The following is a 15103-nucleotide window of genomic DNA, read 5'->3' as shown; positions in this document are numbered from 1 at the left end:
CCAAACCATGAACACGAACAAGAAGGGCTTGCAGCAGTCTTGAACAAAATAGCATCTAAGAAGGTCATGAAGATGTACGGGGAGAGGCAAAATAAGGCCAAGGTCGCCCAGCCCCTCGAGGAACAGTGGGGACAAGTAAGATTGCTCGCTTGCATCGCGTCGAGACCAGGACAGGTCTGGCGTTGTGACGGCTACATTCTCGAGGGGAAGGAACTCGAGTTCTACTCCAGGAAGATCAAGGCCAAGAAGGGCAAATAGGCAACACCTAGACATGGTTCTGCCACAAGAAATACGCTAAATAAAGTCTACAAATTAAAAAGAAAACCAAGAGGGGCTTTCGTTTATCTTTGCATAATTAGTTATTGTCAAGTCGTTCATTTGATAATAGAAAAGTGGACTAACGATTGAAAATAACACTTGTTGCTTTTTTTTATCTTGGCAGGCTCCTACTCATACACATTCAACGCCGTGGGTGATTACTATTACACAAGTGATTGCGTTGATGAGGACTGTAACATCCAAATGCCAGGGAAGGTGGAAGTCGTCAAAGCTGTGGACCGCACAGAGACCTTGTCATTCAAACTCAACGGCATGGAAGCGATCTACAATCCTACCGGAGTAGCACCTGGTGAGCACAATGTTTATATCGTACATGAAATATAACTTTGTGTATTATACACAGAATGTATGCCATGTGTGTACTTTGTAGCTTTGTAGTTTGGCTTATAAGGGGGTTGATGGTTTTGAGTGTGCATGAGCCGCGAATTGCATTCTATGTGATACCGTATTGGTGAAGGTCCCTAACTTAAAATGTACAATTCTTATCCAGACCAGGCTTAGCAGCTGTCTAGATGTGTTTCGCTTATGTCTCAGGGGCATTAACCTTTGACATATAACCCACAATGCATTTCGCTGCACATGTGCACTTGGAACCAGGAACCATTTGCCTCGATGATGATGATAGCTAACCATTTGCCGTTTTTGAAGCTTGATTACTTCTTTTTGCTTATTAACAAAAGTTTTGCTTATATGTTCAGCATCTGGAGAGGCATGCCCAGGTTCAACAAGTGAAGTGTTAGCCTGTCCTGCAGATCCGTCTTCTACATATTCTTCCGACTCTCAGTTTAGCTTCGTTTTCCGTAACTGCCTGACGGCGACTGTCACCTCCCTGAGTCCTACCCACGGCACCGCTGGAGACACCATCACCATCCAGGGTACAGGCTTCAGCACATCAACATGCGAGAATGAGGTTCTGATTGGTGGATACTCCTGTGACGTCACATCAGTATCATCCAATAGCATCACGTGTACGGTCAACCCTGGTAGTGACATGCCGGTGGGAACCTATCTCCCGGTGTCTGTGAACATCAAGAATCGTGGATACGCTAGAATGGCCACTCCTGGAGGGGAAAAGTCTCGAATGTTCGCTCTTATACCAAAAGTTATGTCTGTATCACCGGAGCAAGGATCCACCGAAGGGGGAGCCCAACTGACTATCATCGGATCAGGATTCGCGTCTTCGGTTGACAGCACCACTTGTACGATCGGAACAGTCCTATGCGATATCCAGTCTATATCTTACAACGAAATCATCTGTGTAACTCAGGCAGCATCGGAGAGAACGAGGGACGTCACAGTTAGTCAGGTAGTGAACGGATATCGCATTGACAGCGTTTGTGACCTAGGCGGCAACGGTGGATGTCAATATGCCTACAGGGTAAGTGTTGGGACTATTGTTGCATGTTGCGGTTGAAGTAACAATACAAGCATGAAGCTATAGTTGGAAGAAAGACATTACAAATAAAGGTTGCTGGATTGTAATTATTGACATTGTAAATTTGGTAGCATCTGTGAATTATGGTTTGACTTCCAAGTAATAAGATACGAAATGCATCAGTTGCTCAAGCGACTGGATAGAATTTGAAATCGGTCGGGAGTTTCAGACTGCTCCCTTTCGTTAGTAATCTGGAGTTACCAGGTTTATAACCCAAACTCTTAATGGAAATGTGATAATGTGGTACGTGGAGATAATTTTAAGATGGTTCAACAAAAGACGAAGTCAAGACAATGTTTTTTTAAAAAGTCAATTAGCTCCAAAAGCCAATGATGTCTTGATATAGCATGGTAAGGCAATCGCCGAAATGTTCGACGCATTTTCTATTGGGGGTGGGGCTATGAAATCTCTCATATATTACCTCTCCAACTCTCAGTTAGTTTTCACATTATTGATCACCAATCTTTATTGCTTAAAAGGACTCGCAAACCCCAAGAGTCTCAACAATAGACCCACCGACTAGTGGGTCTGCCACAGACAGTTTCACAATCACGGGGACTTTGTTTGGAACCACTGTGGACGACGTAACGGTCACCTTCGGCGAAACGACACCCTGTGTCGTGACGTCAGTTACAGATGACGTCATTTCCTGCTCAGCCGGAAACATCCCCGTTGGAGATCAGCCAATCAGCGTGCATGTAGCCGGACGTGGAAACGCAGCTTCAACTGCATTTGTGACAAGTCAAGCTGTGATCGACTCCATGTCACCGACAGAGGGGAGTCTTGCCGGCGGTACGACCTTGACCATCACAGGCAACGGCTTTGACAGTGACACGGAGATCACCATGGACGGGGAGATTTGTGAAATCCTGTCTGTCAATCTCTCCACCGTCACATGTATCACCCCTGCAGGTACATGATTATTACATTCTTGAAAGTTCATTTTTGTTGCTAAAAGATATTATGAATCAAGATTTAATTTAAGATAACGTACAATTTGAAAGAAATGAGGACTCCCAAATTTTGGGCTGACTTCACAGAATATGTATGGACCTGTCTACTGCAGTTTTTGGACGTTAGAGAAATGTGACAGCAGCAACGGCCAGCAAGTGCCAGATAAAAACCTTTGGTGGAGGCAGTGTATGCTCGTGCTCACCCTACGACTTTGGACAGGGACGGGGGTGGCATAGGTTATCTGGCACTTATGACCTGTTGGTGCAGTCACATGCTCACTTCACGTAGACGGGTCCTTTCCGTTAAAAAAGATGACGGATTCAGCCCAAAATTTGGGGGTATATCCCAATTTGTTTCAGCGTGTTGACTATCAAAGTTTGAGTTTTTATTCTTAACATTGTGCTTTACGTGTTTCATTCTGCATGGTTGGACAATTATGCTGCTCACTATTTGTCAATGCATTTTCTTTTCAGCAACCAATGAAAATGACCATCAAGTTCAAGTATCCGTGGTCTCCAATGGACAAGCCTACCCACCACAGGACTTCACATACAGGTCAACCCTAACTCCGAATGTGGCTGGTATCAACCCAGCTGTAGCCACCAGTGGAACATTGGTAACCATCACAGGGTCTGGGTTTGGCCAAACTACAGGAGACAACGAAGTGTCCATTGATGGCGCCCCTTGTGTGGTTGACTCGTCATCGGATACGGAAATCGTCTGCACGCTCGGAGACCACGTGGCCGGCAGTGACTACACCGTGGACGTGACGGTTGTCTCGAAGGGAATGGCGAGGTCAGGGGTCACGTTCAGCTACGAGTTGTCACTGTTGACTGTGACACCAAGTACAGGTATGGATTCATTCTTGTTCGCTGTGGAGCCAAATTTGTGTACTGTCAGATTTTTGCTCTGTAGGGTAGTGCGTACGAGTCGGGGGTTGGGTTAGGAGTAGCCTCCAAAGCGCGATCCCTCCTCCTAAAATACGCTCAGCCTGCATGCAGCTTGAAATTCACCAAGCCCCACGAGTGTGAGGCAGTTCTCTCTCCTCCGGTATACTGGAAACCCCCAAGACCCGTCGGGACAAATTTTGGGCGGTGACAGAAATTTGGCTTGACAACGGATGAGATTAGCTACAGCTCAACACACAAGTCATCTTTCTTAAGTTTACATTTTATGGAACCACCTTCAACTCTTTCTACCCCTCCTATGTATAGATTCAAATTTGTTTTAGATCATCTAGATTAATGTTATAAATGGTATCAATAGGGTTATTTCTGCAACAGCACTAACCAAGTACCTGTATGTTGGATTATATTTTTCTTGTAGGGAGTTTTGGAGGAGGCCGCACTCTGACGCTAACGGGAACTGGCTTTGCTGAAAACGCCACCGTCACCGTATGCGGTCATCCGTGCCCTATCAGCAGTGTTGTACCCAACTTGATAGAGTGCGAAGTACCAGCACATGACGGTCAGTGTTTAGTTGGTTATTAATACAGTACACTAAAACTTTGTATAGATAAACAATGATATCATTTTGTAGCTAGTAGTAAAATACGCCACTGCCATTTCTGTTAATCTATCATACAGTAATTGATTTATCTTGGAAATATGACAATACTTTACCTTTGTGGCTATACCTATGATAATTCTTTAGGTCGATTAAGGCTAGTCATCCAGGTAATAAGATATGACAAATAACAGTTACTGTAGCAACTGGATATGAGTTTGAAAACGGTCAGACATTTCAGGTAAATTCCACTATACGCTAGCTTCTACAATTCAAACAAGAGAGGTAATTAGCTCATTTGCATCAACATCTTATTAACTTGTCTTACCCTTGTTTTCTTTGAACTACTAGAAATTTTCTTCCTCTTGTTTTTACATATCAATTCATAGATAGAATGAAAACCTGCTCTCCAAGTAGATCTCCTCAGTGTCACTGACAAACAGTCACGGATTCTACCTCAAACGTCTGACCGTTTCCAGTTACTTGAGTAATTGTTATTTGCCAAAAGTTCTTTACGTTTGGGACCGCATTGTTAGCAGCGACACCTAGCTGCAGTATAGAATAGTACCAGTTAGTACAAATGTATTGTCCTGAGGAAGGTGACAGACGGACACGGGAACTTCAGTTGTGATGTTATGTATTGACCGTAAATAAAGAACCTCCCTATCAATTGAAACGTTTTCATTTTAACAGGGTTAGCCAGTGGCACATTGGCTTGTGACGTTGCTATTGAAGTTGGCAAAGAGACGAGAACTCTGAACAGCGCGTTCACCTATGACAGCAACCTGACCCCTATCATCACCTCCGTCTCCCCTGGGATGGGAGGTACCGCGGGAGGGACCACTGTCACCATCACCGGAACAAGCCTTAGGTATGGGTCTTCTTTTTGGCAACACCCAGGGGCGAGCCTAATGGTTAGTGTTATATGCAGTCTGCAAAAATTCTTGGAATTGTGCAGGAATGTGTTTCCAAGAATGTTAGCCCGTGGGAATGTTAGAATGCCTCAAGGTTCACGTGAATAACATCGCGTTTTCTTACTTTCTCAAGATGGTAGTTGTTGGAACACTTCAAGACCTTGATTTGTCATTCACTGGTCCAAGCGTCCAAGCGTCCAAGCGACCTGAACCCACAAATAGGTTTAAAGCAACTTTTGCTTTCAGTAAGTCTAAGCTACATTAAAAGTATCAACTTGGCCATTTTAGCCTAAACGTTCATCTCTGTTGGTAAATGACATTATGAATAAAGGAAACACCAGCGTTTTGAAAAATTGGGACTTGCCCAAATTTTCGGTTTACATAATATGAACTCGTTACATGCTGCTTTCACAACCTTACGTTAGAGACACGTGACTGTAGCAATTAGTTGCAAATGCCAGATAACCTGTGTCGCCCCCCGTCTACGTCCAATGTCGGACGGTGTGCTCGAATATAAACTACTTCCTTCACTCCTCTCGTAAAGAAATCTTGAGTATTCAGTTTGATTTTCCTATCCTGAAATGTCACTTGTTACCTGTTTTTGCTATCCAAGTGGCATCTCGAGCGTATCCATAGCAGGAAGCGACTGTATCATCTCTGGAGTACCATCGGAGACAGAGGTCGTCTGCGTGACTGAGGCCCACAGCGGGAGTGTGAACTCTAAAGTTAGGGCAGTGGGTACTGATGGGATTGCTACACAGGTAAAACTGAAACCATTACAATAACAAAAGTATGCACGTTCTGGTCCACATAGTGTTTTACAACTCAACTATGTGTTTGTTTTCTTAATGGGAGTACTAACAATGAATAAGAAATACACATGTCGTCACGGGAATTTCAGGAAAGCATATTCTTACACGTGTATTGGTTAACATTAACCTCTCTGTTCTGGTCCGTTTGTATGGCAACGTCAATATCTATATCAAAATAATACTGTTGTTACAGTTTAACCTTTAATCAAAATCCATTTCTCCACACACTATGTAATGATATACCTGATGAACATATAAATTTAATGAACAAAGTATGCAGTTATATTTCTAAGTGTTTCAAAACGAGAGAAGAAACTATTGGGAGTAATGAAGAAAATATACAGTTATATTTCCATGTTTTTCAGATCGAGACAAGCATCTGTTGGGATTGTACATATAGCTTGGTAGTAGTATTTACTGTTATACTAAACATAATACTAAATTTTCTACTTGTATACGTTACATCTATAGGACAACGCAGACTTCTACTACGTAGACAGGTGGTCCTCTGTGTACACCTGGGGCGGGGACGGTTTACCTGTGGATGGAGACTTTGTCATTGTTCAGGAGGGGCAGACTTTACTGCTGGATACTGACACACCAATACTCAGGATGCTGCTCATCCAAGGTAGGAAATTTTTAATGTAGACAATAAGTGTTTTATCATATCATTTTCTTATCGATTATGCAAAGAAGGTCTTCGTTTGCATAATCGACATCTGTTGATATTCTTTTCTTTGTTTATAGCATATGTCATGTGTTGAAAAGTGCTATTATGGACGCATTTGATTTAGCAATTTTCTCTTTGTCAGTAACATATTTCACATGTTTGAATGGTGCTGTCATGGAACTCATCTGATTAATCAGTTTTTCTTTTTCAGTAACACATGTCAGATGTTTGAATGGTGCTATCATGGAACGCACTGGATTTATAAATTTTCTTTATTAATTATACAGATCCTAATCTGCATAATTGCCATCTTATTATGTTAGTCATCACTAGAGTTATATACATACATGTACCACTAATAATGGTGTTCCCCTCTTGAATTATCCTCTTTCAAAAGTTTTAACAAAAATACTACAGCAGGCCCTATATCTACTACACGTTCATTCTGTGAACCTGAATGCAGAAAGAAATCACTAAGTTAACATAACAAATCCACCCTGCAGGTGGAACACTGTTGTTCCATGACGAGGGAGATGTGCACCTACAGTCTGAGTACATCCTCATCACGGATGGAGGAACTCTTCAGATCGGTACAGAGGAAGAGCCGTTCCAACACCAGGCCATCATCACTCTGCACGGACACCTGCGCTCCAAGGAGCTGCCGATCTACGGCGCCAAAGTTCTGGGACTTAGGAACGGAACACTGGACATACATGGTAACATAATATTACCTCCCTGAAACGGAGGACTTGTAGTCAGTTTGACAAAGGCGCTGTTCCCATTTCGCTATTGACAGTTTGAAAGGCAGACACGTCGACACTAACAGGAATTATGGTCGTAAGTGATAAAAATAATCCCAAAGGCCAGATGAAGGAAGTGGCAGGTCATAGTTGGAAGAACATTCTCTCAAACATGACAGAGAGTCCATGGAAGTCTACTAGCCGCTGGGCATACCTTTGTCTATTTGCACGTGGTTTTCTGAGTTATATATCTCCATATGCTAGCTTGATATATATAGCATTGTAACGTACGAGTTGTGTCTAGGCAAATCACAGAGCTGTTTGAAGTTGCAAAATACTTTGGTATGGTCTTCGAGGAGGGCAATATAGACTCAAAAAGTGACCTTCTGTTTTTTACGACCAGGTATCAGAAATTAATTGGTCAGTTTTCCTGAAGAGGGTCAAAGCGATAGTAATAATTTTCTTGATCCAGTGTTAGTTGAAACTTTTATAATGTTTTTTCTTCAGGCTCCCCTGTTCCCGTAACATGGACTCGTCTAGCTCAGACGGCATCCACAGGGGCGACAACGCTTGTTCTGGAGCAGCCGGTCACGTGGAAGGCAGGTGATAGTATCGCCATAGCAACGACGGGATATCGACATAGCCAGACCGAGACGGAAGTGAGAGAGATAGCGTCGGTGGATCCAGATGGTGTTACTATCACACTCACAGGTGAGCTAAATATATCGACATGAGGATGCATAATTTGTGACCTTTGGTAAAATTCTGTTTGCTCTCGGGAGAGGACTTATTCAAATCAAGGCGGTGGCTAGACATAGAGTACACATTTTATGTAGTCAGGATTTTATAAGGTTAGTTCCGTATACAAAGATAAGATGTTACCAACAGGCTTTCGGTCTGTCCTCTGACCCTTCACAAGCTAAAATGACCGGAAGCCTATGTCACGTGTCCTTAACTGAAGTGTGACGTCAGTAACGAGTCAAAGGTGTGTGTTCGACAGAGCCTGTCACATGTCCTTAACTGAAGTGTGACATCAGTAACGGGTCAATGGTGCCCAAGAGTTGGTATCACGTTTCGGTTGAGGGTTGGTCTTAGAGAGTTGACCGAAAGTCTGTGGGATAAATGAGAGTGGACAACCTCAAGTAAGCACACTCGTGCCACGTCGTCAGAAAGGACACTGAAGCCGCATTTTCCCCCGTATAGAAACTTTATTCCAGCCATCACACAGGCATGTTTCACCGACCTCCTCAGTGTACAAGACCCCGTTAACAACGTGGAAGCCGCTTGATCCGGATCGTTTTCTTGAGTCTGAACGCTCCAAGCGGCTTGGATTTTCACCTATCCGGCTCGTTTGCAATCCATCCCTGGGAGGTAGTTTGAGACACTTGTGAACAAGCCGCTTGGCTGAAATCGCGAGTGTGAACGCAATGTGGCTAGATTCTATGTAAATTTCCGATTTGCCCCCTGTTGGAGTTTAAATATCCATGTATCGGCGGGAGCAGGAACACACGCCACATTGACGGGTTTGCTCACATTACTAATTTTTGTGCCCAATGATAATGTCTGGATAGAAAGAAAAAAACGCTGTAGGGTCAAGGCAAGTGGAATGGGAAGCAAACAAAGCTTTTTTTATCACGCGAAGAGAGAGGAACCACAGCAAGCTAAAAATATCACAAAAAAACAAGCATATCTTTGAACAGATCTCTCTCTGGATCATGATATAAGACTATTAAGAGTGGGTTTGAGAAAACCTACAAACAATGTTGTACAAAAAGTACCTGAAGTCCAGGTACGGGATCACAATCAGCTTGGATTGTGTGCGATTAATCTGATTGTCTGTAATGAGTGTGAACGTAATTTTTTTTAAAGCGGATTGTACGTTCAAGCGGCTTCCACGTTAAAGCCGCTTCATTTTTTTGAGTGTGAACGGGGTCTTAGACTCGAATGAGCACAGTACAAAATATCCTGGTTTATGGACCAGATGCACAGTGCCCTACAGTAGGTGGCTTTACGACAGTTTGTTGGTAAAAGCTTTTTCTTGCGTAGTGATATAACGTTTAAAATCTTCATTTACTTATTGCATCCATGTTGAAATGTCCAGAACCTTTGGAGTACGAGCATATTTCCGTGGAGGAGACGTTCCCAAACTCAGGAGTGACGCTGGAGACCAGAGGGGAGGTCGCCCTCCTCACCAGGAATGTCGTCATCAGGGGGTCTGATGATCCTTCTTGGCACGACGAAATTGAAGCTTGTGAAGAAGGCTTCGACACGGGTATGTGAAAAGGTTCTCTATGAAGCAGTTTTGTCGGTTAAAAGTACCTCTCGCGGCAACCTCCTTCTCTGCATATTGAGAACCTTATCTCAGGTTGAAGATCTAGAACCCCTGCTATATCCAGAAAGATACACGCTATCGCTCCGAAAGTCTGTGGAGGAAGCTAAAATTCAAACTGTTGTCTGTTTATGTCTGTTTGCTTGTTGATAGCATAACTCTACAAGCTGTAAATGGATTTTTATGATATTCTATATGATACGTTCGTTAATTGCGGGTAGAGGTCAGAGAGTAGATCTATTTTAGACTTTGGCCCACCAGGGAACTCCAGGGGCCGATTTTATTCTAGACATTGGAAGCGAATGAAAGATCGTTATGAATTTCGATATTTACATTTATTATTATCATTCCTCAAAAGTGATATATGTTTTCACGGACGACTGTGAAAAATATATTCATATTTCGGACAAAATTTAAGGTACATATTCTACAGATTTCTGACTCAGTCTTGACTTTTCTATAGGAGAGTTTGCCACACAGACGTGCTTCCAGGGTCGTTTCGGAGAGGAAGTCGGCAGTGACCAGTTCGGCGGCCATGTTCTGATCCACCAGCCAGAACCAGATGCAGGACTCGTCACCGCTCGTATAGAGCATGTAGAGGTATGATTTGCAGGGCTTTGTTTTACAATCGTTTTCAAAGTATTGTCTATACAGGGCACTTTGTCCTGTATTATATAGAAATAGAAATAATGCCATACAAGATGAGCGCCACATCTGCATGCTTCTGTGCAGAGTCTTGCCTGCCGCCGATAGATATTCAATGATAATATACATTCGGGAAGCTCTGCTAGACCGTAGTGAAGTTTCCACTCTTGCCTCATCATCACCCATCATCCGGGCCCTCAATTAGCTGTCAGCCAATCAGAGAATCAGCTTTACTTAAAAAAAAACATTCAAGCAATTCTGTGATTGGCTGAGAAGCCAGTGAGAACTGGGCTCAGGTTTCCACAATATGGAAACCTGAGCCCAGTTTAGCAGAGCCTACACAAGGTACATTGTATAGGTCTCGGGCAAGGCTATGCAGAAGAGAATGACCATGCATGTGACCAAAAGTACTCATGTGCAAACATGGAGGTGATTCAAAGTCAGCAAGAAGCTAAACAGAACGTCACTATTCATTGGTAGTTTCGAGTGTAGATGCTATCCCATTTGCCTGTGGATGTTCGTGTGAAGAACATGGAGGCAACTCTCTATCTTCATGTCTACCTTGTCCCCCCAACGACCTGGAGGTCAAGGGACTAGGTAGGTAGGTAGGTTCGTGTGTATATTGTGGATCCTGACAAAGTTTGACACTTTGATTACAGTTCACGTATGTTGGACAAGCCTTCCGTCTGGGCCGCTACCCCATCCACTCCCATCTGAACGGTGACATGAGCAGCTCGTACGTGCGTGGATGTGCCATCCACCGCAGCTTTAACAGGGCGGTCACCATGCACGGTACACATAACCTACTGGTGGAACGTAATGTGGTCTTCAACATCATGGGCGGGGCTTTCTTCATCGAGGACGGCATTGAAACGGGAAACATCGTTCAGGTAAAGCATCCAGACTGTATATGCTTACATGACTATGATTACAAACATGCAATACATATATACAGGAAAATTCTATTACAAGATAAACTTCAAAGCAACATTTGCAAACAAACATGTAATGCTTACCTTCATATGGTCTAATAAAACTACTGTATATGTAATGCACTATTTATTTTCATTCAAATACATTCATATATATGGCGACCAGCTCCATCCAGGTTTGTCCTGCCACTTGCCACGTTATGTAACACTGCAAAGTCTCTACTACCCCACTGGTAATAGTGGTGACAATCACTTGGACCGGGTCATTGACATTACTTGTTTTTATTTGGGGAAGAAAAAAAGGAGGGGAAGAAATAGAGCAAAAACAACACGTTTCCCTCCCGAGGAGGTAAACATAGAAATGTTTGTTTGAACAATGGCATGTCCCGTCAAATAGTCCCGTCTGATATCTTGACATATAACCGTTGCCATTGTTGTGTTTCAGTATAATCTTGCTTTGTTCGTGAGAGCCAGCACCAGTCTGTTGAACGATGACATCACGCCTGCTGGGTACTGGGTCACCAACCCGAACAACACCATTCGGGTAGGAATCCGTCCTCTATTCAACAAACAAGAAACTAAACTTAACTGTTCCCTGACTGCTAAATTTGTTCTCACCGGAAGTTAGTCAGTCTTTCTCAGCGTTTGGACCCATTTGCGCTGGACATGTGACTTGTATTCACGTTTGAAGTCAGCAATGGGTCAAAGTTTGCTGGAAGTCGATATCGTCACTCGTCCGAGTTGAGAGGAGGCCGGTGTGTCCTGATTGTTTTATTTAATCCTTTCAAAAAGTAGTCATCTTAACGGGCTTGTATCGACTTCCAACACGCTTTGACTCATACCTGACGTCACACGTGAATAAAAGTCACGTGTCCAGCGTGATTGGGTCCGAAAGCCGAAATGGTTGAGCAAATAATTAAAAAAGATTCCTGGACCAGTGAGTTCAATTTAGATTTATTAAACTTAAAGAATTTAATTCTTCTACCACGTACAGATCTGTTGAGGCCAATGACTTTATTCGCCTCTCGTGTTTCTACCTTACAATAGCACAATCACGCTGCCGGAGGAACCCACTTTGGTTTCTGGTACCGCATGCATGAGCATCCCGACGGTGCGTCCTACGACCCAGACATCTGTCCACAGAGAGTTCCGCTCGGAGTGTTCCAAAACAACACAGTGCACTCCCAAGGTTGGTTTGGACTGTGGGTGTTCCAGGAGTACTATCCTGCTGAGGGTGGAAGTTGTGGTTGGGGCGCCAAGCCAGAGCCTGCTGTCTTCAGAGGCCTCACTGCGTGGAGGTGAGGGCATTTACATGAATTCAACTCAATAACAACTAGGTGCTTGGTGGCCCAAACACTTCTTTCTTATGTCAAAGGCTACGTTTGAGTATACCACTTAAACATCAAGACCATAACATGTTCAGGAAAAAAGATTCGGCATCAGTACCAAGGTCACATATACCAGGAAACTCAGAATCTCCCTCGACCTCATTTTTAAACACACAAAGTTCAGCACAATCCATCCAAAGGTTCTTGAGTTAATGCTGACCACAAATTTGAGGAAACACAGACATACACATCAAGAACAAAACCTCTTTATTTTTCATGGAGGTAATAAACCGCTTGAAGCACATAGGCCTATTGCAGAATTAGCGTTTATTGCGGAGTTTAGCGTTTTGAATAGTCAGATATAACGGTAACTTGACAGTTTTCTTACCAATAGGTACTCTCTATTCAGTGATTGTCGCATGGTCGAAAGTCATTTCATAACCCATTTGTCTATCGTTTAGTGTACCTCACGGTTGACTCACCATTGCTGTTGCGCTTACAGGAACGAGAAGGGTGCAGAATGGGTTAATGTCGGAGCCGTGCAGTTTGAAGACTTTGTTGTGGCCTACAATGAGTTAGCTGGGATCGAGATGAAGCGAATCCTGAGGCTGTCAGAGTGGGGCAAAGCTAAAATCACCAATGCCGTCCTCATCGGACATGGTGGAATCTCCACCGGCCACAACGAGTGTACTAAAGGTAGGATATTGATAAATCATCTAGAAATGATCAATCAAGTTGGAGTACGTAGTACTACGTACTATGAATGAAAACTAAAGTTAACGTGACCAACACTTTGTTTTTACTTTCGACCCATATTTCAACTGACTCAATAAGCCTTGTTCATGGAATGAAGAAGCTTGACAATATGTGGTTAAGAAGAAGAATCATGGAATGAACCGTCTGTTGCTACTTCCGTGATGTTAAAGTCATGTAACAGCAGCAAAGGGTCGCCATTGCCAGATAACCTGTGTCGCCCCCCGTCAATTCATCTACGTGTTGGTCACGTAAAGTTTGGTCTTCATTCATAATGCCATTTACAATACAGATGAACTTTGAACTCAATTGGATTGCATTGCTGAATTATTTTGATAAAATATTTCGATAATACAAAATAGAAATAGTGATCTACCCATTGTATCACCAATGCCATTAGCCTAAAGGTAAGCATTTACGGAATAATCATACAGTTTCTGCAATGGTATGTTAGCAATGACATGACATTCCTGTTTTCAGAAATACAATGCACTCATGAGCACTAGTCAATAATTTCAAGATTGGCAAAATCACTCGAGCTCTCTTACTAAAAGTCTTACTAGATACTAAATGTGAAGTTGTTCATATGTCCTGTAGCTGGATTGGTGCTTCCTTTTGCTCGCTATCTGACCATCAGTGGGGCAAAGATGATCAACTTTGACCGAACTGGTTGTGCCGCATTCGAGATGACAAGCATCACCGGGACCTGTAGCGACCTCTGTGCCGGTTTCCCATACAAGTCAGTCCACGATCAAGACTAATTGCAGGCTTAGTCATGTGGACATATCATGACTGTGATAAATGATAAATGTAATAAATCACAAAGGATAAAAATACTGATTACAACGCTTTTGCGAGCATTCGTCTTAAAGATTTATAAAATATACAAAGGACCTCTGTAACGCTTCGGTCACAATTGGAAAAGGGGGCTCTCGGGGGTTGGGGGTTGGGGTGGAGGTTAGTTTATTTACTGGCTATTTTTGCACGTTTGGACGTGGCCCTATGGGACACCCTATGGCTATTTTGGGACTCGGCCGGGCCCGGGAAATTGTTTTGTAACTCGCTGATAAAATCACAGAGGTAATCGATGACAAATGACCATAATTACTCGTAAATACCCCGAGAGGTATATCCGGCATCCGGCAGTTCACCAGGACATATTAATGTCTTTTGCGCCAAGTGGGCGATACACCCTTATGGGTACCCGTAGCATTGGGTATATTACATGCATGTGCAATAATGGAAACTTTTTACTTACTTCACAGGGCTGAAGGGGTAGAATACTTTTCCACTCCCAACAAGGCTAATTTCCGTTGGGAACACGAGGGATGGATTGAAGATTTAGACGGGTCCGTAACGGGAACTGCTGGAGGCACGGTCATCCCGTCCTCCGCAACCCTTCCTCCCACATGTGCGGTGAATGTCGAGTTTAGTGCCGGCAGGTATCCAGGATCTGTCTGCACTGATCCTAATCTCAGGTTAGTTATTAGAATATTGTGATATGGAGAGTATTTTTCAAATGTCTTATATACTATAAACGCATTTAAGTTCGCGGGGACTTAATTTCGCGGTAGCGGGAAAATGACTTTTCGCGGTGGATTTAAGTTCGCAGTAGCACCATAGACTGCAGTCTAATACCATAGTAGAAAAATGTTCGCGGTGGTTTTAAGTTCGCGGTAAAGTGGTCACCGCGAAAACCGCGAATATTAATCCACCGCGAACATTTCTGCATTTACAGTATCTTGT

General features: G+C 43.2%; 1 protein-coding gene across 1 annotated transcript in view; it reads left to right on the top strand.

Moving 5' to 3' along the window:
• Positions 1-15103, top strand: part of LOC118422996 (fibrocystin-L-like) — a 66509-nt gene that overhangs the window by 31263 nt on the left and 20143 nt on the right. The window contains exons 36-53 of the mRNA XM_035830891.1: positions 443-628; positions 1038-1717; positions 2254-2686; positions 3202-3579; positions 4055-4195; positions 4928-5105; positions 5762-5909; positions 6432-6588; positions 7134-7346; positions 7878-8081; positions 9472-9642; positions 10163-10299; positions 11004-11234; positions 11722-11820; positions 12324-12574; positions 13107-13300; positions 13955-14096; positions 14623-14835. Of these exons, the coding sequence (XP_035686784.1) occupies positions 443-628; positions 1038-1717; positions 2254-2686; positions 3202-3579; positions 4055-4195; positions 4928-5105; positions 5762-5909; positions 6432-6588; positions 7134-7346; positions 7878-8081; positions 9472-9642; positions 10163-10299; positions 11004-11234; positions 11722-11820; positions 12324-12574; positions 13107-13300; positions 13955-14096; positions 14623-14835 (4156 nt within the window). The remainder of the gene's footprint in view (positions 1-442; positions 629-1037; positions 1718-2253; positions 2687-3201; positions 3580-4054; positions 4196-4927; positions 5106-5761; positions 5910-6431; positions 6589-7133; positions 7347-7877; positions 8082-9471; positions 9643-10162; positions 10300-11003; positions 11235-11721; positions 11821-12323; positions 12575-13106; positions 13301-13954; positions 14097-14622; positions 14836-15103) is intronic.

Source organism: Branchiostoma floridae, chromosome 9 (assembly GCF_000003815.2).
Source record: "Branchiostoma floridae strain S238N-H82 chromosome 9, Bfl_VNyyK, whole genome shotgun sequence".
NCBI classification, from domain to species: Eukaryota; Metazoa; Chordata; class Leptocardii; order Amphioxiformes; family Branchiostomatidae; genus Branchiostoma; species Branchiostoma floridae.
This window is presented reverse-complemented; position numbering and strand designations above follow the sequence as displayed.